General features: G+C 41.3%; 1 protein-coding gene across 3 annotated transcripts in view; it reads right to left on the bottom strand.

Moving 5' to 3' along the window:
* The window catches only part of dmd (dystrophin), a 1,415,828-nt gene that overhangs the window by 1,005,007 nt on the left and 384,076 nt on the right, over positions 1-26,745 (bottom strand). For all 3 annotated transcript variants that reach the window (XM_052015085.1, XM_052015086.1, XM_052015087.1), the window contains exons 3-5: positions 9,888-9,980; positions 7,575-7,652; positions 4,181-4,273 (exon numbers count right to left, since the gene is read on the bottom strand). In XM_052015085.1, coding sequence (XP_051871045.1) covers positions 4,181-4,273; positions 7,575-7,652; positions 9,888-9,980 — 264 coding nt within the window. The remainder of the gene's footprint in view (positions 1-4,180; positions 4,274-7,574; positions 7,653-9,887; positions 9,981-26,745) is intronic.

Genomic DNA, 26,745 nt, shown 5'->3' with positions numbered 1-26,745 from the left:
GTGAAAGCCATATCATCAGGTATATTACAGGTGGAGATGGAAAAAATATTTGCAAGATCAATGAATTGAGAGTTATGGGGAACTGGCACAGAAGAGCAATTGAGGCCAGCATCGATCAGCAGTGATAGTACTGAATGTCGGGACAGGTGAGAGGGGTCAAGTGACCTACTCCTGCTCTTTTCTGCTTGCGTTCTGCTCGAGTTCCACTTGTGCTCCACACAACAGTACAGCACAGAAGCAGGTTCTTTGGCCCACAATGTCGGCACCAACCATGATGCCAATTTAAACTAATCCCATCTACCTGTATTTGGTCGATATCCCCCCTTCCCTGCCTGTTCATGTGCCTGTCTAAATGTCTCTGAAATGTTGACATATCTGCTTCCACCACTTCCCCTGACAGCATGTTCCAGGCACCAACCACTCTGTGTGTAAAAAAGACTTGTCTCGTAAATCTCCTTCAATCATTCCCCTTTTCATCTTGAAGCTATGCCCTCTCATATTTGACATTTCCACCCTGGGAAAACAATTCTGATTATGTACACATCACATTTTGCTCGTGACCTTCCTCCAGTTTACTCCCACATCCCAAAGTCATACAGGTTGGAAAGCTAATTGGCCCAAGTGCACAGGTGAGTATTAGAATTTGGGGCAAAGGGTGGAATTAATTGGTGCACGGGGAGAATAGGTTACAGGAAAAATCAGTGGGGAATTTCTATTGCTCTGTGAGTTGGCATTCACTTCATGTGCCGAAATATGGATATACCTTCGCCATAAATGCAAGCCATTGCTTTCTGCTGCTGACAACGCTGGAGTTCATGAGGTAACTTTCACTTGGGATAATTTGAAATGAGATGGAGTGATGGTTATGGAAGGACTCCAGTGACTAACTGGGTCTCTTCACTATGATGATATTTAGAAGGCAGTGAAAGGTTTTTGTTGAAGGAGTGAACCAGAAGTAAGGTTTGATTGTGATACTAAGCACAGTGAATCACCCATCTACTGTGGGTTAGATCTGTGGCAGGGATGTCTTCTGGTGGGTAATTGGGGGATTCACATGTATCAAGACACTCCTGTTTATGCCTGAAAATGATAGGGACAGGTTTTACAATACTCAGGGGCTTATTCTATTCATAGTCTGACAAACATGATGGTTAACGAGAGTGACTGTTTTATTATCTTCCCTGATAAAGAATTTTTAATTCATCTTGAAGAACCATCAGAAATTTTAATTAGCAGGAAATTATAATCAGCAAACAATTCACATGCATGCACCTGTACCTGCTCCCAGTTACAATTCCAACTAAAAAAAACACCTGCATAGCACAACAGGCTGGATGAGTTCACCCATACATTCCCCAGGTACCAAGTTGGTCTGTCGATGCCCAAAGTTCAACAACATTGATAAATTGTGTTAGATGGTATGAAAGCTGCTGCTAAGTATCCCAAATATATGATGAACATTATATCCACTTTTAAAATGCCATTAAGCCATGACAACAGGATAAAAATAAAGTAGGAGCACTCTATAATGTTGCTTGAAACTATGGGAAATCTATTGCAAAGGCACCATCCTTGACAAAATTGAGTTGCCACGTAGTAAACTAACCATCCCTCGCTGCAAACCAGAACAGCAGAAACAGTTCCATTCAAGCATAATTACTCACCTTTCTAAAAGTCACTTCAAAGGCCTCTTTAGCTGCTGAAGCACATTATTGTTTTTAAAAAAATTGGCAGGCTATGAAACAGAAAAGGGTCTTTTGCATTGCAACATAATCCATCCCAGCAGGAGTAATGATACACCCCAGCACACTGGAACACTTCCTTCAATCATGAATTGCTCACCACTCCAAAATTCCACTTGGCACTCAGAGAGCTGCCTCTTCATGTCTGCTGCTTTCCTGCAATGCAAGGCAGAGCAAAGTCCTTGCCTGGCTCCTCCACTCACTGGATGTTTTACTTTTTTAAAAAAAAAACTCATTCACAGGATCAGGTCACTATCTGACAAGGCCAGTATTTTACGGCTAACTGCATTTGCCATTCTGAAAGTGGTGCTTTAAGTAGACAGAATATGCAGAAGTAATTTTCCAGATTGTAGGGTAGCTTTACTGGAACATTGGCCTGAGGTGTGACTGATTCTGGAGTCGGTCTTCAGAACTGCAGCCAGGACATTGTGGGGTCAAATAGTCCTATATCCAATATGCTATATCCTATGTATTAACCATTTTGGATTATTGCCTGAAGTGAACTTCATTGAATACCGGCTTCTATGATTGCACCAATCTCAGGACAAGGCTGATGTGCTTCATACATTGCTGGCTGAAATGCTTCCACCTTCTCTTTTACACTCACTTTACTGAGCTCCTTAACCATTGTGGATGGGAATATTCATGAAGCATCCTCATCGAGTTGGAAGCTTAGTTGCTAACTCTTCACAAAAAGATGGACAGCACATCTTAAGAGGATAGGTTGAGTGAGCTAGGGCTTTTCTCTTTGGAGAGGAGGAGGATGAAAGGTGACCCGATAGAGGTGTACAAGATGATACGAGGCATAGATTGAGTGGACAACCGCAGACTTTTTCCCAGGGTGGAAATAGCTAACACAAGGGCGCATAATTTTAAGGTGATTGGAAGAAAGTACAAGGGGAGGGGGGAGGGGGAGAATATCAGAGATAAGTGGGGTTTTTTTTTACATAGAGAGTGGTGGGTGTGTGGAACACACTGCCAGCCAGGGGTGTAGGTAGAGGCAGAGACATTAAGGACATTTAAGAGACTCTTAGACTGGCACATGGATGATAGAAAAATGGAGAGGTACAGGATGTGGCAGGGAATGGTTAGATTGATCTTCGAGTAGGTTAAAAGGTCGGCACAACATCCTGGGCCAAAGGGCCTGTACTGTGCTATAATGTTCTATGTTCTATGATTTTGAATCCATCTGTTGACTGTGGAATTCCTACTGGCAGGACAGAATTTTGTCTTTCCAAGGACCACAAGTGGCAGTCACTTCATTCAATACCATCTTGACAGCCTGAGGGAATTGTGGAGGTCACAAAGCTTCTTCCCTCATCTTGGTTTCCTTACTGCCTGTCACACATTCAACCAGAGAGGCACATCCCTTAGACCAGCTCAGACAACGGCAATGCTCCTAAGCCACTTTTAGTGACAAGCATTCAAGTCTCCCATCCAGAGAACATTTGGTGCCCTTGCTGCACACAGTGCTTCTTCTAAGTCTTGTTTGAGGAGCAGTTCTGATTCATCAGTCACTGCAGCACAAGAGATGGTGATCAGAAGCAGGGTACTGATCTAGGAGCAGGCCGAGAAAACAGTTCATATCCATTTTAGTGTTTGTGGGAAAGGAGATAAATCATGGATTCACAACTTGACTAATCGAGTAGATTATTTCAACAAAAATAATCCAGTCTGGTATAATAATATTATATTGTTTAACTGCAATAAGTAATGACTTTGGGTTACAGCTGTGGAGATTGACAGTTACTCCAACATGACATGCACGGTAGCATAGCGGTTAGCGCGACGCTATTACAGCGCCAGCGATCGGGGTTCGATTCCCATCGCTGTCTGTAAGGAGTTTGTATGTTCTCCCCGTGTCTGCGTGGGTTTCCTCCGGGTGCTCCGGTTTCCTCCCACATTGCAAGACGTACGGGTAGGTTAATTTGGGTTTAAAATGGGCGGCGCAGACTCGTTGGGCCAGAAGGGCCTGTTACCACGCTGTAAATAAAATTAAAAATTAAATTAAAACAATTCTCTGTTCTGGTTATTTGTCACTGAAGATACAAGGGCCTGACAGTATGTACCACCAGGCTCAAGGACAGCTTCTACCCCACTGTGATAAGACAATTGAACGGTTCCCTTATACGATGAGATGGACTATGACCTTATGCTCTACCTTGTTGTGACCTTGCACCTTATTGCACTGCACTTTTTCTGTAGCTGTGACACTTTACTCTGTACTGTTATTGTTTTTACCTGTACTACTTCAATGCACTCTGTACTAACCCAATGTAACTGCACTATGTAATGAATTGACCTGTATGATCGGTATGCAAGACAAGTTTTTCACTGTACCTCAGTACAAGTGACAATAATAAACCAATACTAATAATTATTCACATGAAATGCACACTAAACAGACAAAATTAAGCGAGTCAATGAACAGTACTTACCTGCCAGTGGAGGATAATGCTCCAGATCAAACCCAGGGTAAGTTTATGATTTCCATCCACTATATCACTTCCTCCGATATTTACCAAATCCACCTATATTGAATAAAGTTGAAATATTATTAACAATATTTTTTGACAACATCCTTATAAAAGGGCTAGCCAAGAGTTCTGCTAGCACTATTTGACCAGACCTTAAAAAAAATCCAAGCTTTGAATCAGCTGTAAAATATGAAGTCTACTTTAAATATGTTAACAGGCATTTGCAAGAGTACAATTGTTGCAGTGAGCCAATTGCTGTACATTGCAATGAGAAACATTTTATTGCTTTGTTTCTGTGACTCAGTAATTGCTTTGAGTAAGGGAGAGATGTCGTAAGACAAAAAAAGAGCAGACTTACTTTCTCAGATGAAAATTCCTTGAAAAAAGTTGGCAGATAATACATTGAGATCAAAGCATCAACATAGTACATCATAAAACTGTGAGGCGTAGTCTGTATATTGGTCTCCCAGTTTAAAATTAGATGAGGAGGCGGGCTAATGGGAGACATTTAGGGGAGTTGGAGGGGGAGCTATCATGGCTCGCCTCCATGTTGTTGATATGGCCATCTGCGAGGCGGAGATGTGCCCATTGCTGCAGCCTATTGAACAGCATTTATGCTAGAATCAGACTGCAATGCAGAAAGAAATGTCACCAGAGGCGCTAAGAGAGGACACGTATCACATCTCTCATTCCTTCAGCACAGTTCAACAGAACCCCATCTTCACTCTGCGCAAGCATTTGCTTCCCTCCTTCCTATGACTGTTCACATGTCAGCAGGGAACGTTGCTGCACTGGTTTTCAGCTTTCAAACACACACATTCAAAAGCTGCTGCCTCCCCTTTGCATCTCCACCCAGACTACACTTGCTTCTTCATCATCTCCACAACAGCAAGGAAGTTTAAACATGCTGACTGTTGAACGCCTTGTCCGAGGAATTAACCAATCACTTCCATCCTTCTTGCAGGAGAAATTAGCACACTTGCTTGATGCCGTGGGATGAGATCTATTAATTAACAGTGAAGGTGGTAGCTGGAATGTTGCTTATACAACAGAGGTTTATTTACATCTTTCCCTAGCTCTTCATTTTCAATCACATGCTCACTCACCTCCTGGGCACGGCACGGAGCTTCCAATGATCTGATTAGCAATGCAACATTCTAACCCCTCTCCATTCTCCTGTTTTCTGGACCTATTATCCAATGGGGCAACAGTGCCAGATCGAGCAGTGATGAAAATCTTCATGATAATTCTGATAAAGCCAGGATCCAGCACAGAAATCAGCATCCTTCACAAGTTTTCTCTTTTGGGAATGGGAGGAGGGACACAGTCAGTTCAAGAAGCAGGTGGAGATGGCAGGGAATACCAGAGGTAGAACTCACTGAAAGGCTATCACACACCCAAGCAGTGCCCTTGGAGGTAGACTGCAGATGCTGGAATCTGGAGCAACAAACAAACTGTTGGGGGAACGCAGCAGGTCAAGCAGCATCTATGAAAGGCATAGAGATAGTCCACGTTTCGGATCATGATCCTGTATCCCTCTCTCATTGGGCAGAAGATAGAAAAGTTTGAGAGTATGTACCACCAGACTCGAGGACAGCTTCTATCCCACTGTTATCAGACTCTTGAACAGACCTCTCATGTGCAAATAGATGAACTCTTTGATCTCCCAATCTACCTTGTTGTAGCTCTTGCACTTGATTTGTCAACCTGCACTGCACTTTCTCTGCAACACCATATTCTGCATTCTGTTTTTTCTTTTTACTACCTCAGTGTGTATGGCATGATCTGTCTGGATGGCATGCAAACAAAAGCCTTATCTGTACCTCAGTGCATGTGACAATAATCAACCAATACCAATCAGGAGCTGCTTATTTTTTTACTTCAGCTCTGCTCTTGAGGGCACAGCTCCACTTAATCTCTCTGGTACATGGGATTCAGAGATTACACTCTTGCCAATAAATCAGAAGGTTGTCAATTCAAACCCTACTTAAAAGGCTTAAGTTGAAAAATTCAGGTCGACAATCTCAAGGAATGTACTGAACAGTGGGCATTGCGGTCTTTCAGGCGAGATGTTAAACAGAGGCTGCACCTCCTCCATGTCTGACACAAATACCATGTCATTATGTGGATGAAGTGTCGGTGAATCATGCAAGATCCTGTTGCCATTGGTATCTCTCAGTCAACACCAGATTATCTAACCAGCATCACAATGCTGTCTGTGGAAACTTGCTGTGCAAAATAGTCAGCCACATTTCTTACATCGCAACACCGAGCACACATCAGAAGTACTTAATTGGCAGGAAAGCACTCAAGGACATCCAGCGACTGAGACCACTATGTAAATCTATGGCTGACTGGCAGTTATTCATTGTTCACAGATGGGAAGCAACAGTGTTAATCAGGCAGCTGAGTCATAAAACAGAGTCAGCATCATCATAATGTCACCCAGCCTCAGCTCTTGTACATTCATGCATCAGGTGGAGTTCTGTGGAGCTGAGCTCCAGGGCCAGTGCAAACTCTACAATCCACTTTACACAGACAATCCTCGTAGTCAACGTAAACAGAGCTGTCAAGGAGACCAAAATTACCTCCATAGCTTCAGCCCTCCCATGTGGCAAGATCCTAATCCTAGTCATGTCATGTTGGGCTGGGAGCACATTTTCTCCAAGAGGTGTGGCACAGTGGGGCAGCTTGTAGAGCTGCTGCCTCACAGCTCCAGTGACCCAACCTCTGGTGCTGTCTGTGAGAGTTCTCCCTGTGACCACATGGCTTTCCTCTGAGTGCCCCACAGTTTTCTCCTACATCACACCGACATGCAGATTAATTAGTCACTTGGCTACAAAGATGCCTCATGTGCAGCTGAGTTGCAATATCTGGGAGAGTTGATGGAAATGTGGAGAGAATAAAAAGGGGTCAGTGTAAATGAGTGCTTGATGGTCATCACCGATTTGCTCCACCAAAGGATCTGTTTCCATGCTCTCCCTCTCTCTCTCTCTCTCTCTCTATGACCAAGGAGAAATTCAAACTGGCACAAGGTCATCCCCAAGGCAAGCTGGAAAACAGCACTGGGACCAGATCACCGACCAGATTCCTCAGCCACAGTCGGTACAGTGACTAGAGGTGGGGAAAATGTGCCACAAAATACTGCAAGTTGATCCTCATAAAATCTGGAAATATATTTTCATTTTTCTTTAAACACAAGCTGGAAACTGGTACAATAATTCATATTAACTAAACTTGACCTTTCAACTGGAATCCTTGTGTGCAGTGACTTCCTGCAGCTTTAAATCTCTGTGCCTTCCAACCCGATTATCAGACAGTCTGTCTGCTCACATATATTCACACAATCACTTACATTGTTCTTCTGCAAAATCTGTAATGCTCGGTTGACATTGTTCAGAGCATGAACCCTTGTAGATCCCTTTTCTTTTGCCTAGAACAATAAATTACGCAAGGGTGAATAATGTATTTTCATTAAAAAATAGATTTGTATCTATCATCAAGCTGTGGTTTAGTGCTATCCTTCAACTCCTCACCTTAATCTGCTGCAGCCATGGAAATAAAAAGGCATTCTGGTAACAAGATTCAGTGAATTGATCGACATAAGCCTGTAAGCACAAGTTACTTGAGGATAACCTGAGTGATTTAAACGGCCTTCAGCATCAAGTGCTGCAAGTTAAGGACAAAGCAAGTGTGACGCCTCCAAGAGCTCACAACAATTTATGAATTCTTGTCACTCATGATTTGACGTGAAAGCGAGACGCTTGTAATCACCACAGCAATTTGTATGGCTCCTGCAAAGATCTCCAACAAAGTTATGCCAAATGATTTGAAGAATCTCTGCAGAGGCTTTACCCCAGAATAATGAACAAATAGTAAAAAAAAAGTTGTGCTATTTTCCATGACTAAATAAACAAAATGTTTAATAGTTTTATATTGGCCATGATATTATCTGTAAATAACTTGTTCCTCATGTAGCTTTTCTTTATTCATTTATGGGATGTGCTCATCAATGCAAGGTCAGCATTTATTGCCCTCAGCAAGTAGTGGTAAACCACTTGCTTGAATAGCTGCTGTCTTTCTGGTGAAGATACTCACAGAGCACTGAGTTCCATATGCAAACCTGCACTGTTTCTGAAAATACTGTTTCTCTCCTGCAAGATTAATGAATGTCATTACAACAGTTCAGCAGCTACTATCCTGGGGGCAGAGGTTTCTGTTCAAGATCAGCAAATACATTTGGCCAGGACTCAACATGGGCACTCGTTCAAATGCCATGCGAAAGTGTGCAGGAAAATCATGGTGAGAGAAGCAAAGGGAAGTAAGGCAGAGAGGACTAAAATTTAGGTGGTCCCACCTTGCACTGCTGACTCTTACCTTAGCTGCCATGAACTGAAATAGAAGCCACAATGATTGCAGTCATTTTGACAAAGCTATGACGCACTGTAAACATTGTAGACTTCTCCTATTCTGAAGCATGATATTTATTACACAGACATGGTAATCCATCTTTAAAACAAAATGAAATTTCTATTGAAAATTGTTTATGAAGTCATTTATCACTGAATTGACAATGGTCTTATTCTGATGCTGGGTGAACCTGGCTGACATAACTTGCAAGCAAACTTCCTGCAAAGAAATGAGAACAAATCACTCCGAAAAGACTTAGGATTTGCAGAATGCATTGACTAAAATAAAATTTGCATGAGCTCCCTAACCTTCACATTTAAATGGGTCACAGCATACTTTTGAAATAGTGGACAAGTCCGCAAAAAGCACTAAATATTTTAACACCAACAGTTTACCAATTCCACGTTAAAATGCCTAACACATTTATTATCCATTTTCTCTTTTCACTTCTTCCTTCACTATCTGTCCATCTAAAGCTGATAACTATGGTTTGACACAGTCATGTCTATTAGTGATGCCTTAAGGAACACAGTCATGCAGGAATTGGCCCTCCATTTACTGTATTCACACAATCTGTCAACATAATTAATTTCAGAAATCCTGGAGATTTAAATCACACATAAATGCATAACTTCAATGTGCCAGTATCTTGCACATCGAAGGACAGTTAAGCCTCTCTTTCCAAAGTATTAAAACTTTAAAAATAAATGTTCAAATGTTTATGGGATCACTTGGGAGCTTTTTGAAGACTGTTTCCATTGACAAATTATACTGCCCCAGTGCAAAAGTTAAACACTCAAAGATGTTCTGCATCAATATAACGCAATATTTGTTGCATACCTGATGTACAAAAGCCTGTAATATAAGTATGGTTTATTGAATAAAGCATCAAATGCTATCAGATAAAACAAAATTCCTGAGCTCAAGTTTAAAATACCACACTCAATTCAGTGAAATTACAATTCCTTCAACTGGTGGTACTGTACTAAGTAGTGCCAGAATAGTACTATTACAAACAGTATTTGTTAACCAGTTGAAAAACCTATACAAAGCGGGAAGGAACAATATGCAGTTACAGTCAAAGTCAAGCTTATTGTCATATGCACAAGTACATGTATGCACATGTGCAATGAGAAACTTACTTGCATCAGATACACAACATTCACAAGAAAAACAAACTTTTCTTGGGCTTATGACAAGAAATGGTAGTTAGTGCCAAGACTGATTGAATTCAGAGCCACGCAAGTTACCAACTTACTAGATCATGGCCAACAAGACCCTCCAAAAGTTCCAGAAGCCGCCTTCCATCACGTAGGTCAGTGAATAGATCTTCAATTAAAGGTTTCCCAGCCTAGGTGAAGAAAGTAAAAGATATTTACAAGAAAGCATAGCATATTGTGGAAATTGAATCATTCGGTTGAAATGATAAAAAAAAAGAAATCAACAAAATTTAAATCAAATATTATCTAATACTTAAGTCTGAAACATTCACTTGTGAGTCTGTACTCAGTGCATTTCCTTTCATCTACTGGAGACTTCGTACTTACTCCTCAAGGAAGTGGCATTTAACAATGTGCTAAATTTCACCCAGGGCTCCTGATACAAATGATTATAAGCAGAAATTGTTCAAGTAACTAAAGAACTAATAAAGATAATAAATGAATAACTGTCGTAATATATCTGTGACATCTTCCACTGTGATAAGAAACAACCAGAGGTTTCAAAAAAAAAGCACCTGATTGTGCAATGATATTGCCAACATCCCTTCACAAGGACACAATATATATGTTTATAAAATTGAAGTACAGGTCCTCCCCAGTTTATGGACACCACAATTCATGCACAGCTCATATATACAAACAAGCATTTGAGAGATCAATGGGATGGATTTGCCAGTTGCTGCGGGGTTGCAGGCATTTTCTGCCATTTGGGTTCAAGGGCAGATTTCTGTCTTGCCAACTGTTTGGGAGACAGACAGTTTACAAGAACAGATCCCTGCCGTAACCTGGAGACAACCTGCAGTAGTTTGAACTACTCTTAGCTTGTTCATAAAACAATGCCACTGAAGGTTCCACGAGAACATTGTCCCACCCATGCTACAGAAGAAAAGTAGGAGGACTAATTATGCTGTGAAGGAGCAAGCCAGAGGATTACAAGGATTTTTAAAATCAACTGGTGAGTTAAAACTTGACAAAAAAGAAGTATTGAATATGAGTAAATAACAGCATGAAAACACACTGTTGGAACTTCAAAAAAAAACACAGAATACATTGAGGTAAAAATGGTTTGCAGAGCAAGAGATAGGAGAAATTGTGATGTGGACTAAGGAAATGACTGAGGTACATGAGAAGTTTCTATCTATTTTCACAGTACAGATCACAACAAGTATTCCAGACACAACAGAGAACCAAAAGGCTTATGCAAGTGACATGCAAAATAACTAACATCAGTCAAGGAAAAGATTTTAAAAATTGAAGGAACAAAAAAATTGATAAATCCCTTTAACCGACTGCACAATATCCTCAGGTTCAAAGACGTGTCTGCACAGAAAACAATGTAGTGACTGTGAACCACCAAAATTCCATACATTCCAGAAAGGTCCCAGAGATCTAGAAAGCAACAAACATAACACTGCTATTCAAGAAAGGAGGCAAAGAGAAAACAGGGAACAAGAGGCTGAACAACTTGGTATCAATGGTAGGAAAACAGTGGAGATCATCATAAACAAAATGTTGACAGGGAACTTAATGAACCCTATTACCCGTCAGAATCAGAATGGTTTATGGAAGGAAATATCAACTGACTGGAGTTATATTTAGATACGACCTGTACATCAGATGAAGGGAAACCAGTGGATGTATCACAAATTTGCAGAAGGCATTTAAAGGGGTGCCAATTAAAAGGCTGTTATATATGGATTCATGGATTTGGATATTAGATATTATCATGGATATGGGATTGGTGATAAGACATTAAAAAGGAGAAATTCGAGGACCATTTTAGTTGAATGGACTGTAGCTGGTGGGTGTCACAGGATCTGTGCTTGACAATCAGCCGTTTATAATCCATATAAAAGTCTTACATTAATGACATAATGAAGTAGCAAGGTTTGCGAATGATAGAAAGTTCATGAAGCAAACTTTGAGGAGTATGCATGAAGATTAAAAATGGATGTGGATATGTTAATTGAGTTGGCAGGAAGGTGCCAGATAGAGTTAAAAATGGGCAAATGTGATGTGATTCACTTTGCTCAGAAGGGAAACATTTTTATTTGAAATGGAGAGAAACTGCTCAAGAGATTTAGATGTCCACATCAATGAATCAGAAAAACTTAGCAGACAGATGCAGCAAACAATACAAAAGGCAACAGAGTAAAGAGGCCGTCGCAAATTGTACAAGGCTTCGGTGATATCACCCAAGTACAGCTAAGTTTCACTTCAAGATTATACCTAGAGACAGTGGAAGGGTCGCTTATTGTGGTACTGATCACTTGGATAAGAAGGATTTTCCATTTGAAGAGACTTGGCATATCGGGCCTATATTCTCTTTAATTGAGGTGAGCTTCAGCAAATGCTTTTAAATGGCAGGTGTCAAGGCTGACTTGCTCAGCTGCAGTTTGGGGTCAAGGGTCATTCTCTCAGGATAAAAGGTTGGATGTTTTGGATTAAGGGGAAGAGAACTGTTTTTATCCAGTGAATTGTCAGTCTTTAGAATTCTCAACTCACAGGCTGTGGATACTCATTAAGAATATGTGGTACTGACAGATTTCTGGAACAGAAAAATCAAGGGAAGTAGAGATGGAATAGGAAAGCAGAGGTGAGGAGAAGGTCTTGTTGAATGGTGGAGCAGGCTCAAGGGGCATTCCTCCTGGTTCTTCCTTTGATCTTATGTTCTGAATTTGTTCTAACGTATGATCACCCCAAAGCAACGTCATCCTTTTACAGTAGATCACAAATCACAGCAAGACATCTGAAGCAAAATATCATTTCAAATATTGAAAGGATTTGCTCGAAAAAGATTTCTTTTCAAATAGATTCGTCAAACTTGTTCTTAAACAAGACATTTAACACAGAATATATCGATTTTTTGATTTTATATCACTATCACCCAACAGGGCATCGCGTGATGAAGACTACACCTTTCACCTGTCCAACTTGACATCTTCACTCCACAATGTAATTTCCATTTTCTGCATTAAGATGATTTATGTGCCATTTGAATTTGACAGCACAAAACGTCATTTCATGGAAAAACTCGCAAGTTGAGGGAAGATGATTTCATTTTATTACACTGAACCAAGTTGGAACCAAGCTCACACGTGTGAAAAGGCATTGCACTAACCAGTGCGTGCTTAATCTCTCCTCCTCACATCATTCCACCGGAATAATTTTTCTGGATGATTACAAAGAAACATCTTTTTTGGATACGTTAGGGAAATTAAGACATTAATATCACAAGCTTCAATGCTGTTGCTGTGAGCGTAATATTATTAATAGCTGTTGTTACCCAAATGATCTTCCCCAGATTCTCTACATGCTTTTATTCACTTTTTACTTGGTCCAGCTTTTGATAATTTGGGATCTACTTTTATTTTGTACCATGTAAAATTTCTGCACCAGTAGGGAAAAAAAATAATTGAACTTGGAGGTCATTTTACTCATTTATCTCTAAAAATCTCTGCAAGTAAAAACAACAGAAGCAGAGTGTGCAAATTTCTGTCTTGCTTTTAGTCAGCTGGACTTCCATCAACTAATAACACAAAGGAAGAAGGGGACACAAATCACAGAGTTCTCATGCCTCTAAAGCGATTTAGAAAACCAGGAAGCAACTTTTGTAAAAGGGAGAGAGCTGATAGTAAAGAGAAAAGGCTGTTCCAAAAGGTTAGTGTCCATGGGATCCATGACAAGTTGGCAAATTAAATCCAAAATTGTCCTGGCAGGATAAGGCAGAGAATGATGGTAGAAGGTTGCTTTTATGTTGAGAGGCCCATGCCCCACAGTGAACCACAGGGATCGGTGCTGGGATCCTTGCTGTTTGTTATATATTTTAACAATTAAGATGTTAATGTAGGAGCCAGTTTGCAGATAACACAAAAATTAGTGCTGCTGTGGATAGCAAGAAGGGTAGCCTTCAGCTAAACATGATATTGATCAACCAGTAAATTGGGCAGGGCAATGGCAGATGGAATTGAATCCTGATAAGTGTGAGGAAAAGTATTAAGTATTGGCATTTTGGGGGGGGCGAAAGATATTTAATTGGGGTAGAACAGACACAATGAATGGTTGGGTTCCAGGGAGTATTGAAGGAAAAAAGGAACTTTAGTCTACAAGTCCACAGATCCCTGAAGGTGGCAGCACAGTTAAAAAGGGTGGTGAAGAAGGTGCATGCAACAAGACAAAAAGACACAGGTTTAAGGGGAAGTGTCAGAGATTTAGCAAAGAGCGGAAGAGGATTTTTTTTCACCCAGAGGATGGTTGTAATCTGAAATGCAGTGCCTGAGAAGATGGTTGAGGCAGGTACTCTCACAACATTTAAGCAGTGACTGGATGAGCACTTGAACTCCAGCTGATAGAAAGATATGGACCAAGTGCTGGTAAATGGGATTAGCATTGAATGGTCAGCATTTACATGGTGTGCCAAAGGACCTGTTTCTTTTCTGTATGGTTTGATAACTCTTTGATTGGGGCTTCATGAGATACAAAGTCCTTCCTGAATCAAACATGATCCATCCGTCTAGTTCTCACCAGTGAAAAAATGTACACATTTAATTTCTAACCACTATGCAAACATAACTGCATCAGTTTCCAAAATTATTTTTTTTCTAAAATGTGGATAAATGAATCCTGGACTAGCAGCTGAACTGATAGCCTCATATTTTAAAAATTCAGACAGGGTGTTGACAACATCATTGGGTTCTAACTACAATTTAAACACTTCCTCAAATGGAACAATGTGTCAATTCTCTTGTGTGGTGAAGGCCCTTTCCAAGGGTATCAGAATCAAATGAGGCCATTGGTAATTTTGTTAACCTTTTGTTTGTGAGACCAGGAAAACGAGGAATGTAACTGAAGATGAGATATCTTTATTAATCACATGTACACCGCGAGGTAATGATGCAGCTCAACAAAACACGAGGTAATGTTGCAGCTCTACAAAACTCTGGTGAGACCACACTTGGAGTACAGTGTCCAGTTCTGGTCACCTCATTATAGGACAGATGTGGAAGTGTTGTAAAGGGTGCAGAGGAGATTTACCAGGATGCTGCCTGGATTGGAGAGTATGGATTATGAGGGGAGACTAAGGGAGCTGGGGCTTTACTCTTTGGAGAGGAGGAGGATGAGGGGAGACATGAGGTATACAAAATATTAAGAGGAATAGATAGGGCAGGCAGTCAGCACCTCTATCCCAGGGCACCAGTGCTCAATACAAGAGGGCATGGCTTTAAAGTAATGGGTGGGAAGTTCAAGGGAGATATCAGAGGAAGGTTTTTTACCCAGAGAGTGGTTGGGGCATGGAATGCACTGCCTGGGGCGGTGGTGGAGGCAGGTATATTGGTCAAATTCAAGAGATTACTAGATAGGCATATGGAGGAATTTAAAATAGAAGGATACATGGGAGGAAGAGGTTAGATAGTCTTCGGCGAGGTTTAAAGGTTGGCACAACATTGTGGGCCGAAGGGCCTGTATTGTGCTGTAGTGTTCTATGTTCTATGAAACGCACAGTGAAATGCATCTTTTGCATAGAGTGTTCTGGGAGCAGCCCGCAAGAGTCACCACGCTTCTGGCACCAACATAGCAGGCCCACAACTTCCTAACCCGTACATCCTTGGAATGTGGGAGGAAACCGGAGCACCCGGAGGAAACCCACGCAGACACGGGGAGAACATACAAACTCCTTACAGACAGTGGCTGGAATTGAATCTTGGTCACTGACGCTGTAATAGCATTACCCTAACCACCAGTGGAATCTCAATTGGAGAGCACCAATTGGTGTTACAGGTAAGAGCTGCTGGGAAATCTCATTTACAAATATTCTCCCATGTAAACAGTTTCATTGAAAGTCTTCACCATAGGCATGGTTTCCAGTCAACACAGAAGACCATCTCCAAAAGCTTCAGGCCTTTTGAAATTGACTTTCTCTATACGCATCCTGATGAGTTTGGGACAACTCAGTGAAATTAAATGCAACATGTTTCCAAACTTAAAGTTCTAAGTTTGGGAGGACAGAGCACTCGTTGTTTATCGTCTTGAAGCTCTTCAAGAAGGTCAACCAATATCTGATTCCTTTTGTTCCATACAGCCAAGTTAGCTTGCTGCCACTCTCAGATAGACACGATGCGTTCCCACCCAGGGGTTAACATTAAGTTCACAAGGCAAGTTAAAGGCAACTTAATGAAGCATCTGTACAAGGTATAAGCATGGAAAGGATAAAACATCAAAGCCTGTTCTCAAGTTTGATGCATGAACGAATAGTAGTTCACTATTCATTATAATGAAAAATAGATTCCTCTATCGAAGGCACATACCACAGAGAGTCAATGGCATTACAGCAACAATTCACAGCTTAATCCACCATAAATTGAGACATGCCTGTATTTTGTCACCTCCGCATCCTCCCATCTTTTATAGTAATCAACAGGATGGAAGCTGGATTTACTATTCAGCAAAGCAATATGGCATCAGAGCCTCTCATGATCCCATGTGCAAGTGTTGATGCTAATTATTATCAAGCAACAGCAGTGTTAACAATTGGATATTGATCCAAATATCTTCCCCAATAACAACACAGAGAAATAAATAATAATATGAAAGATAAGAGCAAAGGGCAGAGTGGTGAAACAAGGAACAGAAAGTGATCAAAACTAAATTAATTTTGGTGCATTTTGGAAATCATTCTCAATAGGATCTAATTTTGATCTCTGCACATTGGAACCAAGCCATAATTTGACATTCATTGTCCCGCTCATAGAAAGTTCCCAATTTTGGTCATATTCTTCAAAACCGACACAAAGGGAGACCCAGTGTTGGGAGGGGGAGTCAACTCAAAATGACATAAAAGGTGAGACTGTGTTTTCCAGTGCATTGCAGCCGTGGCAGAAGTCTCAGAAACGTGTCTCTGCAATCAGGCGAAGAACAGGATACAATTGGGAATGGCTGAGACACAAGCAGAGGAAGGATTATTTCAGGAAACCTGGAAAAATAGCTGGAAATGACAATCTCAATAGCGGATCACAAAACCGAGTGTCAAATGCTGTTGACATCTTGCACATAATGGTCTATGAAAGTTGAAGACCTTGCTATGCACAGATACACATTAATGATTCATCTGCATTCTCCTTCCATTCACATGGCTGAGCTAATGACTGACTGAAACCACATAAACAACTGCTGACAATACAATTGTTCAGAGAATAATGTTTACTGACATTAATTGAACAGCCTACCATTTATTGCTAAAAATACCGGTATAGAAGTTCCATGTTTGCAGTGATTAATGAGGACAAGTTTAAAAGCCACCATTTTCTAATGTAATAAGAAGTTTCATTTCTTTATTTATAGTTTGCTAAGCCCTTGCATCAATTATTTGCTTTATTTAGCAAGCAAACAAGTATTGCCGTTTTTTACTTGAATTTATGTCCAATTGGCTGCAGTGGCAAAAGAATGGCGTAAATATTCAAAAGATTAAAACAGTTTCCCCAAATTTGGGAGGGGGAGAGTGAGTACGGGACAAGAGGAGTAAATCTGTAAGCCCTGAAAGAGGGTACAGGCATCATTTGGATCGACCTGTTCCGTTGCAAATATTTGATACTACTAATTTTTATGATTTCAGCACACAACCACACCTCACTTCAACTCATCGACTGACACAGTGTTGCCAATGAATACTTTGAATTCTGACAGACCTCAATGAGATATATCCCTCCTTACAGGTCAAAGGTAGCACACAACTGGAGACAATAGCATCCAACAGACAAGGAAAAGACGCCACTGCATAATATTACACACGTGGAAGGGAGAATAATTGCCAACACAGGAGAAGCTATGGTTAGGGCCTTGAATGACAGTGGATGAGTGATATTTTGATACCCAACCCTCCTCCTCACATCCCACTGCTCTTCAACCCAGAATCTCTTCAGATTCAGATGCTGCAACAACAGAAGCTTGCATCTCCAACTTTAGCTCCTTTCTTCATTCACTGAGACCCTTTGTCCTTTTCCAATACCCACAAACTCTAACCTGGCCCAGTAAAGACCGAAGGATGATGTAGAAGAGGAAGAAAATCATGATTAACTAAGACAATAACTCAGGTTTACCACCGCTGCATGTAATTTCGGTGGCTGGATCTGTACATGCCAAATCACCTGGAATAGGGCCTGCAACCTGAGCAGAGGGAGAAAGGAAGCACAGATGTCAATCCTCCAATGTACAAAGCCACATATTAGTTTGACCGCAAAGATGAGTAGTTCGACAGGCAGGCTGCAGAAGACAGGTGAGGTAGGTTAAGCCACATGGAGGAGTCCGTAGCCAATCCTGCACAGGATCCTGCACAGAGCTCGGTGTTCATACTCTCCAGGATGCAAGTTAAAATGCAGCATCTGACTGCGATTCTCACAGCTCCCAGTGTAGCACCACCAGAAGCCAGCTGATGTCTGGATGCTGCAGTGGAGGTTTTACTATTGTGCAGTTCAGACTGTGACCATCGTTGCCAATGGCGGAATCCCAAGGTGCTTGCTAAGCAACACTGCAGTCCAGAAATCTGTCCAACAGATGACTGGCATTCTCAATCTGTTGCTCCAGTGGAGTAACAGTGGTTGCATGAAGTATGAATCTGCTGCCCTTTCTCAGGACAACTGCAATTATGATCTCAGGACTGCCACTCCACCAGTGTCCTGATCGTTGCCTGTCAGGAACACAGCCCAGTCCACTGCCACTTACACCAAAATGGTTGAGCTTAATGGAGACACAAGAGACTGGAGATGCTAGAGTCTGGAGCAGAAAAACAGACTGCTGGACGAACTCAGCAGGTTAGGCAGCGTCTATGGAGGCAAACGGATAGTCAATGTTTCAGGTCAAGACCCTACATCTGGACTCAATGGTTGGTTGATCAAAAGCCAGGCCTTTTAATCCCAGTTTGTGATAATCCTTCAAGCAAATTTGATGACTTCTGTACTTTTTCCTTTTAACATGGTGTGCTTTGGTTTGCAATGTTTTTCCACTGGGACACGGCAGTCACTGTGATGATCAGCAGAGGAGAGATAAGATGCAGGCCTGCTGGTGAATGTGGAAATAGGGTTGAATTGACAGGCAAGTTGTCCACTGATGATCTAGCCAGAAAGGGGTTGTAAGGTGCATCCTCCCCTCCACTTGCTCCTTTTGTTCAATTGCTTGCCAAAGGGCTGCTGGCAAGTTTGAGCTGCAGACCGTGATTTTTGACACCCACTCTCCCAGACTTCTGCAGAAGAGCCCAGAGCAAGGCCGTGGAGGTCTAGTTTCAGCACAGGTTTGCTGTCACATTTCATGCAGCTACCTGGCCTTCACTGCATGTAGGCTGTCTGTGCTGGCTTGAGTTATGGACGGGTTTCATTGGTCATGTCATCTGTCAGAAATCCTGGTCAACCAGAAGTCACCATTTGTAATGGCGCCATGGCCCATTACAACATGAAGATACTAATACTGCTGTCAGGATTCTGGCCACTTTCTTGTGTTCCAAGACACTATTTGAGTGATTGAAGTATGAATCTCCTGCCTCCCTGCAATAATAATCTGACAAAGAGTCTTCAACATGAAGCGTTAACTTTGATTCTCTCTCCACAGTGTTGCCTGACCTGCTGCATGTTTCCAGCATTTTCTATTTTTATTTCAAATTTCCAGCATCTGCAGTTTTGTTTTTGATTTTCATGGTTAAAAACAAATTGGACTTTGCGGGGAGAGTTTGCATGCAGTACATCTCAAAGTTGATGCACACTACCTGTAAAATGATGTCTGTGCAGGTAATGGGTATCCTGCACTTGCTGAAGCCTGCAATCCTCCCACAAAATATGTGCTTATTCTGCTTACTGGTCAGAGCAATGGTGAACGAGGAAAACAGTCAGTTCTCATTTAAAAGAGAATGACAGTGAACTTCCTTGTATAATCATGAATGATGGCCCTGAGATTTAACAAATATCTTTGGCTCAAACCTGGAATGAATGCACTTAGTTTATGGTCAAAGCTACCTCTGCAGGCTGCTGGAATGCTCCCCTCCCCCCCTCCTATTCTGAAGATGTCCTTGTGGTGGAGCAGGTAGCAGATTTCAGTGAGGACAATATTACTGGTGTAGAAACCCATCACAGTGGAAACCCATCACAGTCCCTCACCAAGCTTCAGGAGAAAAGTACCCTGAGGGAATGGGGCCCTCTGCTAACAGCCCTTCCTCCTCTGTGCTGACTCAGTTCATTTACCCAGACATAATGACTTCCTAGTAAATGTCTATGAGCATGTTTTGCGTAAGACAGAATCATTCACCACTCGGCACTCTCCGCCAAATTTGAACTTTACGGAACTCCAGGAAGTAACAGGCAATTACTGAACCACAGAAAATCAATCAGCTGCTGAACCGGGTGTGGCTGACGATCTCTTTCAGTAGTGCAGTGGCAAGTTTCTTCCTTTAGCTGACTGTGTGTTCAGCTCAGCATGAATAAGGACGGACATTGGTGGAATGCTGACTGACACTATTTGCCAACCCTTCACGCGCTCGATGGGCGCTGGCTGTACATGTTTTCATATCCTCACAAATACACTGTGTCACCCCACCAAATCATACCAAAATGGCACCAATAACACTGAAAATTCTGCACGCATCCCATCTGAATTTTGCACCTAGTACCTTTAATGAAGACTTCTGCTGAAGTTAATCACAGAGTGAATCTGACTGTACAATTAAGAAATACGTTGCTTCCAGTTTACTGGAGCCCTTTGATGCACTGCTGAACAATCTTAATCTTATGACATAACTGAAAAGAAGTCAAAGTAAATTCTCTCCTGGTCCTATGCAGTTCCATTTCAAAAAATGAAATGACGAAATCTAGGTAAGGAAGTCACAAAGATAAAACATCTGCAAAATTATTTTTGACATCAGAAGATATGTGTTTAAAATGTCGGATCACAAACACTATCTCTGCATACCCTCAAGGCCACAACAATATAACCAAATTGCTTTAAGCTTACAATCCAGTCACAGCAATTGAAGCTTAACTGATTTAACTACTGAACCAATTTTTAGGTTTTAATGGGCAACCAGCAGGGTCCCCAAATATTAACCTTTTCACAGTTTATAATTGTCCTTCCATGGCATCTCTTGCCCAATTTATCTCTTTCTGATAGTTTAATATGACTAATCCAACCTGAATAAGGCAGGTTGAGAGAAGCGGCTGATTTGAATTCATCTCAAACTTGAAAGACACAAATATATTTCCCTGCATGCAGACAAACTCCGATACAAAAAGAAAACAGAAAAGAATCTGATGAGAGCTGAATAGTTTGGTCCCTCCCTAAGACTGCTGGCTCAAACAAAAATCTTTCATTAATGTTATGATTCAAACTGATCTTTCAACCCAAATGTGTCATGACATTCATGATAACATATTTATTTTTAATTAATCTTCACTGCAGCTCTCTCTGATTTAAAGGCCAACTCCAACTGGCTGGAAGATCTGTTTAAATGGAAGTGAGACTGGGACTTATATGTAGATGCATAAAATCCAGACCACCATTTGCTGTGTTACCATTTTTTCTATGAATTTGCAACTACTTTATCGACATTATTGCACTTGTGTTAAGTTTATTTCAAGAGTACTCCCTTTCAAAATTCTTTTGTTAAAATGTCTTAACTGGCAACACACCCAAACTCTCTATTCAAATGAGACATTTATGACTTCCTGTAATCTCTCTTCCTGCTCACCACTTGTGCCATGAGTAAATCTCAGTGAAGGCTCATTTGTGCCCATCCATATAATGATTGAACAAGAAATCCCAAGAGGCATTCGACTGCCCTCAACAGACAAACCATTATCTCACCCAGACAATGTGGGTTAAATAGTTGGCTCTTCCATGTTTGTTTTCTGTCCCCTCTTCCCATGCCTAAGTTCCTGCATATTCTAATTCACGGGCAGTGGTGATTACTAACAAGGCCATCATGTATTGCTTATCTGCAATTGTTGTTGTAATCCACAGTTTGCAGACAGAAGGCACTTTCATTCTGTCAGACTAAACAGAATTTCATTTTTGGTCCAAGAGGTGAATGTATAATGTTTAATCCACCAGAACTATAAGCATGAGAAGAATATTTCACTTCCATTTCACAAATAATCCACAGCCAAGTCCAGGAGGAGGACAGGATCAATATGCTGCATCATAACAGCAAAAAACATTTATTAAAGGACAGAGATTCTGACACTGAAAACTGCAAGCTGAAGAGTCTCAAGTTCTTGCTTCTCCTGAGTTTAGGACAAGAGAAAATCATTTATCACACTCAGTTGAAACCAATGTTACTCTTTCAACAAAGTCAGTAGAACAAATATGAATGCATTGACTGTGATAACTCATTAATATGACTTTTTATAAAATGTAATTCATAAAATCATAGAAACATACAGCACAGAAACAGACCATTTCTGCCCAACTCATCCATGCCATCCATGATGCTTATCTACATGAATCCCACTGTCCACATTAGGCCTGTATCTCTCCATGCCTTTCCGATGCAAATATCTGTCCAAATGCCTTTTAAGTTTTGTTATTTTATCTGCCTCCATCACCTCCTCGAGCAGCTTATTCCAGATATTTACCACCCTCCATGTGAAAAATCTTATCCCTTGCAACAGATCTCCTTTGAATTTCTCCCCTCTCACCTTATATGTGTGCCCTCTAATTTTGGAGAAATTCTGGAAATTTTTAAGAGTTTGATTTTTTTTTTAAATAGATTCTTCTTTTCCTTTTGGTCACTTTTCTCTCTCAAGCCTGTATCTGAATAGAATTAACAAATCATTACCTTAAAAGTCTTCAAAAACAACGGTCTACATAAAGTAATCGGATCTCATTTTCAATTGCACACGTCCATTTAATTCCACATGAGGCCTTCGACAAGGTCCCTCATGCAGGCGAGTCTGGAAGGTTAGATCACATGGCATCCAGGGGGAGATAGTGGATTGGATTCATAATTAGCTCAGTGGTAGAAAGCAGAGGGTGATGGTCAAGGGTTGGTTCTTCGACTGGAGGCCTATGTCTACTGGTCTGCCACAGGGGTCAGTGCTGGGACCTTTGTTATTTGTAATTTATATGAACGAGTTGGATGTGAATGCACAAGGCATGGTAAGTAAGTCTGTGGATGATACTAAAATAGGTGGTGTTGTAGATAATGTAAAAGGTTATGAAGAATTACAGGGATATCTTGATCAGCTAGTTATGTGGGCTGAGGATTGGCAAATGCCTTTCAATCCAGATAAATGTGAAGTATTGCATTTTGGGAGATCAAACCAGGGTGGGAATTAAACAGTGAATGGTAGGGCCCTGGGGAGTGTTATGGAACAGAGGGACAAAGGAGAGCAAGTACGTAGTTCACTGAAAGCGGCGTCACAGGTAGATAGGGTGGTGAAGAAGGCATTTGGCATGCTGGCCTTTATCAATCAGGTCATTGGGTAGAGGAGTTTGGAAGTTATGATGCAGTTATATTAGACATTGGTGAGGCCTCACTTGGAGTATTGTGTCCAGTTCTGGTCACCCTGTTATAGGAAAGATGTTATTAAACTAGAAAGAGTGCAGAAAAGATTTACCAGGATGTTGCCTGGACTTGGGGGCCTGAGTTACAAGGAGAGGTTGCATGTACTAGGATTGGAATGCAGGAGATTGAGGGGTGACCTGAAAGAGGTATAAAAGATCATGAGAGGCATAGAAAGGGTGAAAGCACATAGTCTTTTTCCTTGGGGGTGGGGGGGGGGAGTTAAAAACAAGAGGGCATAGGCTTAAGATCAGAAGCAAGAGATTTAAAAGGGACATCAGGACAGCTTCTTCATGCAAAGGGTGGTGCGTATTTGGAATGAGCTGCCAGAAATAGTGGTTGAGACGGGCACATTTAAAAGCCATCTGGATAAGTACATGGGTAGGGTGGATTTAGAGGACTATGGGCCACACGCAGGCAGATGGGACTAACTCTCTGGGCGACACAGTCGACATGAATGAGTTGGGCCGAAGGGCCTGTTTCCAGGCTGTACGACTCTCTGTTCCAGGCAGAAAAAGTTAACCTTGTTAAAAGGGTACTTACACCATAAATTACTAGATTTAGCTTTTGGTCTTTTACAGATAAACAATTTGCAAATGCAACAGGTACATGTAAATCCAGGAGGCTAATGACTTTCCATGAATTTGTCAGTGAAAGTAAAAGCACATCCATTAATCTGTGCAGATTCAAAGCTCTCACAAGGTAATGCTCAATTGCTATGAGAATGAAAGATGTACTACAACAGTCCAGTTCCACAGTGTAATTCTTGATCTTTTTGCAAGTAAGGTCGCAAGCATTCTTAACCTGAGTTCTAATATGAACACGAAAACCTAAATAACCAGCAAATATCTAAGATTCTGAAACTAACTACGAGAAAAATCAAAGCCACGAAGAACATCGACGATCTTGCAAATTCTGAAGTGAAGCAATTCAAATCCACATTGCCCTTACTATGACAAATAGTTTGACCAAGCAGGGTATAGATCTTTACATCAACATATAATCCCATCTAGCATACTGAAGTTGTAAACCTTTTTACTAATTTCACAGACTTACATGGAAAGCATACAGTTTTTGACATTTGCTTGGAAGCACAACCACAAAAGACCTTGGGTGCAACAATGGCAAAATGTTAGCATTCACTATTCTACTGTCAAAGTCAATTCCTGGAATCTGAATGAGTGTAACCATGGAAATGCAGAAGATGATGACGATGATATTCCATCCTCCACACCCTGCACCTTCGCTTTTCGTTTTGAAGCTTTCATGGGTGTAAGCCTATATGAAGTTGCTACATTGATGTAAACATCAACATTTTACCTACTCTTCTTATTGCAGAAGTCCTCAAACTTGTTATACTCTGTGGAATAAATTCCAGCTTAATTATTAAATATTAGTCACAGAGACATACAACAAGGAAACAGACTTTTCAGTGCACTGCATTCACAATGACCATCAAGCACCCTTCTGCATTCATGCCATTTTTCCTCTTGCATCACTTTGAAACCTTGATAGTCCCCTCCCCCAGCCAACCAACCATCTATACACTACTCAATTAACCGAACAACCAGTACATCTTTGAGATGTGGGAGGAAATTAGAGCACCCTGGGGAAACCCACGCAGTCAGAGAGAAAATGTGCAAGCTCCACAGAGGTAACAGTGGAGGTTAAGATCAGACCTGGGCTTTTGGAGCTGTGAAGCAGCAACACGCACCACTGCACCAACATTATACAAGGCAAGGAATAATAATGAGATTATTTAGCTCTGCAAAAATTAGTTGTGTGGACTCTAATTGTTTTCAATTAAGTAAGTGAGGATTTCAAAATCATGAAAAGATACTTTTAAATGCCAGAGCAGGAACTTATCCATGCATTCCACAGATATCCCAGTGGAGTCAGTCTAAATCAGAAGTGGCATTCTTCCCACCGTCAGCGGGTTCCAACTCGGAGCAAGACCTTTTCCTGTTATCCCAGCACATCGATGGAAAATCTTCCCGAGCCTTTGCCAGGTTAAACTGAGCATTGAGGTTTCAGATAAATAGAAGGCACTGACACTTGGGAGGAAGATAATAAAAACTTAACTACTTCAGTTAATGTTAATAGTTTTAAGTATGTGGGTGTGCTGTTTATCTTTACAAAGATGAAGTAAATTATTTGTTTTCTTTTTAACGTACAAAGTGTTACTCAATTTGTGTGAAAGTCAGAAATGTTTAAAAACGTTCAGTGGCCCATACTACCATGACAGGTTTGACAACCTGTGTGTCTGAGGGGCAGGCCTCACCAGCCGTCAAACCCTTTCTGCTGGTGCAGCCAGTGGTGAGAAAACCTTTGTCTGTCCTGGGCCATGCCAAGCTGCTGGGGGACAGGTTAACAGTAGGAAACTACGTCAAAGGGTATGGTTGAACAGCCAGCATAGCACAGGCATCCAGTGATTTTTGGGGCAATGATGTTTTCCATTCATCTCCAATGTTCCAATATTTATTTGTTGCTTGGTAAGATAGAACATAGAGCACTACAGCACAGTACAGGCCCTTCAGACCACAATGTTGTGCTGACATTTATCCTGCTCTCAGATCTATCTAACCCTTCCCTCCCACATAGCCCTCTATTTTTCTATCATTCATGTGTCTATCTAAGAGTCTCTTAAATGTCCCTAATGTATCTGCCCCTACAACCTCTGCAGGCAGTGCGTTCCATGCATCTACCACTCTCTGTGTACAAAACTTACCCCTGACATCACCTTTATACCTTCCTCCAATCACCTTAAAATTATGTCCTCTCGTGTTAGCCATTGTCACACTGAGAAAACGTCTCTGACTGTCCACTCGATCTATGCCTCATCATCTTGTACACCTCTATCAAGTCACCTCTCATCCTCCTCCGCTCCAAAGAGAAAAGCCCTCGCTCACTCAACCTATCCTCATAAGACATGCTATCCAATCCAGGCAACATCCTGGTAAACCTCTTCTGCACCCTCTCCAAAGTTTCCACATCCTTCCTATAATGAGGCAACCAGAACTGAACACAATACTCCAAGTGTGGTCTGACCCAGAGTTCTATAGAGCTGCAACATCACCATGCGGCTCTTGAACTCCAACTAATACCCCAACTAATGAAGGCCAACACTCCATACGCCTTCTTAACAACCTATCGACCTGCGCGGCAACCTTGAGGGATCTATGGACGTGGACCCCAAGATCCCTCTGTTCCTCCATACAGCTAAGAGTCCTGCCATTAACCTTGCATTCCTGTCTTCAAATTCAGTCTCCCAAAATGTATCACTTCACACTTATCCAAGTTGAACTCCAGCTGCCACTTCTCAGTCCAGTTCTGCATTCTATCAATATCCTGTTGTAATCTAC

This window comes from Pristis pectinata, chromosome 4 (genome assembly GCF_009764475.1).
Source record: "Pristis pectinata isolate sPriPec2 chromosome 4, sPriPec2.1.pri, whole genome shotgun sequence".
In the NCBI taxonomy this organism is placed as follows: Eukaryota; Metazoa; Chordata; class Chondrichthyes; order Rhinopristiformes; family Pristidae; genus Pristis; species Pristis pectinata.
Note: the sequence above shows the minus strand (reverse complement) of the source record. Positions and strands in the feature narration are given on the sequence as shown.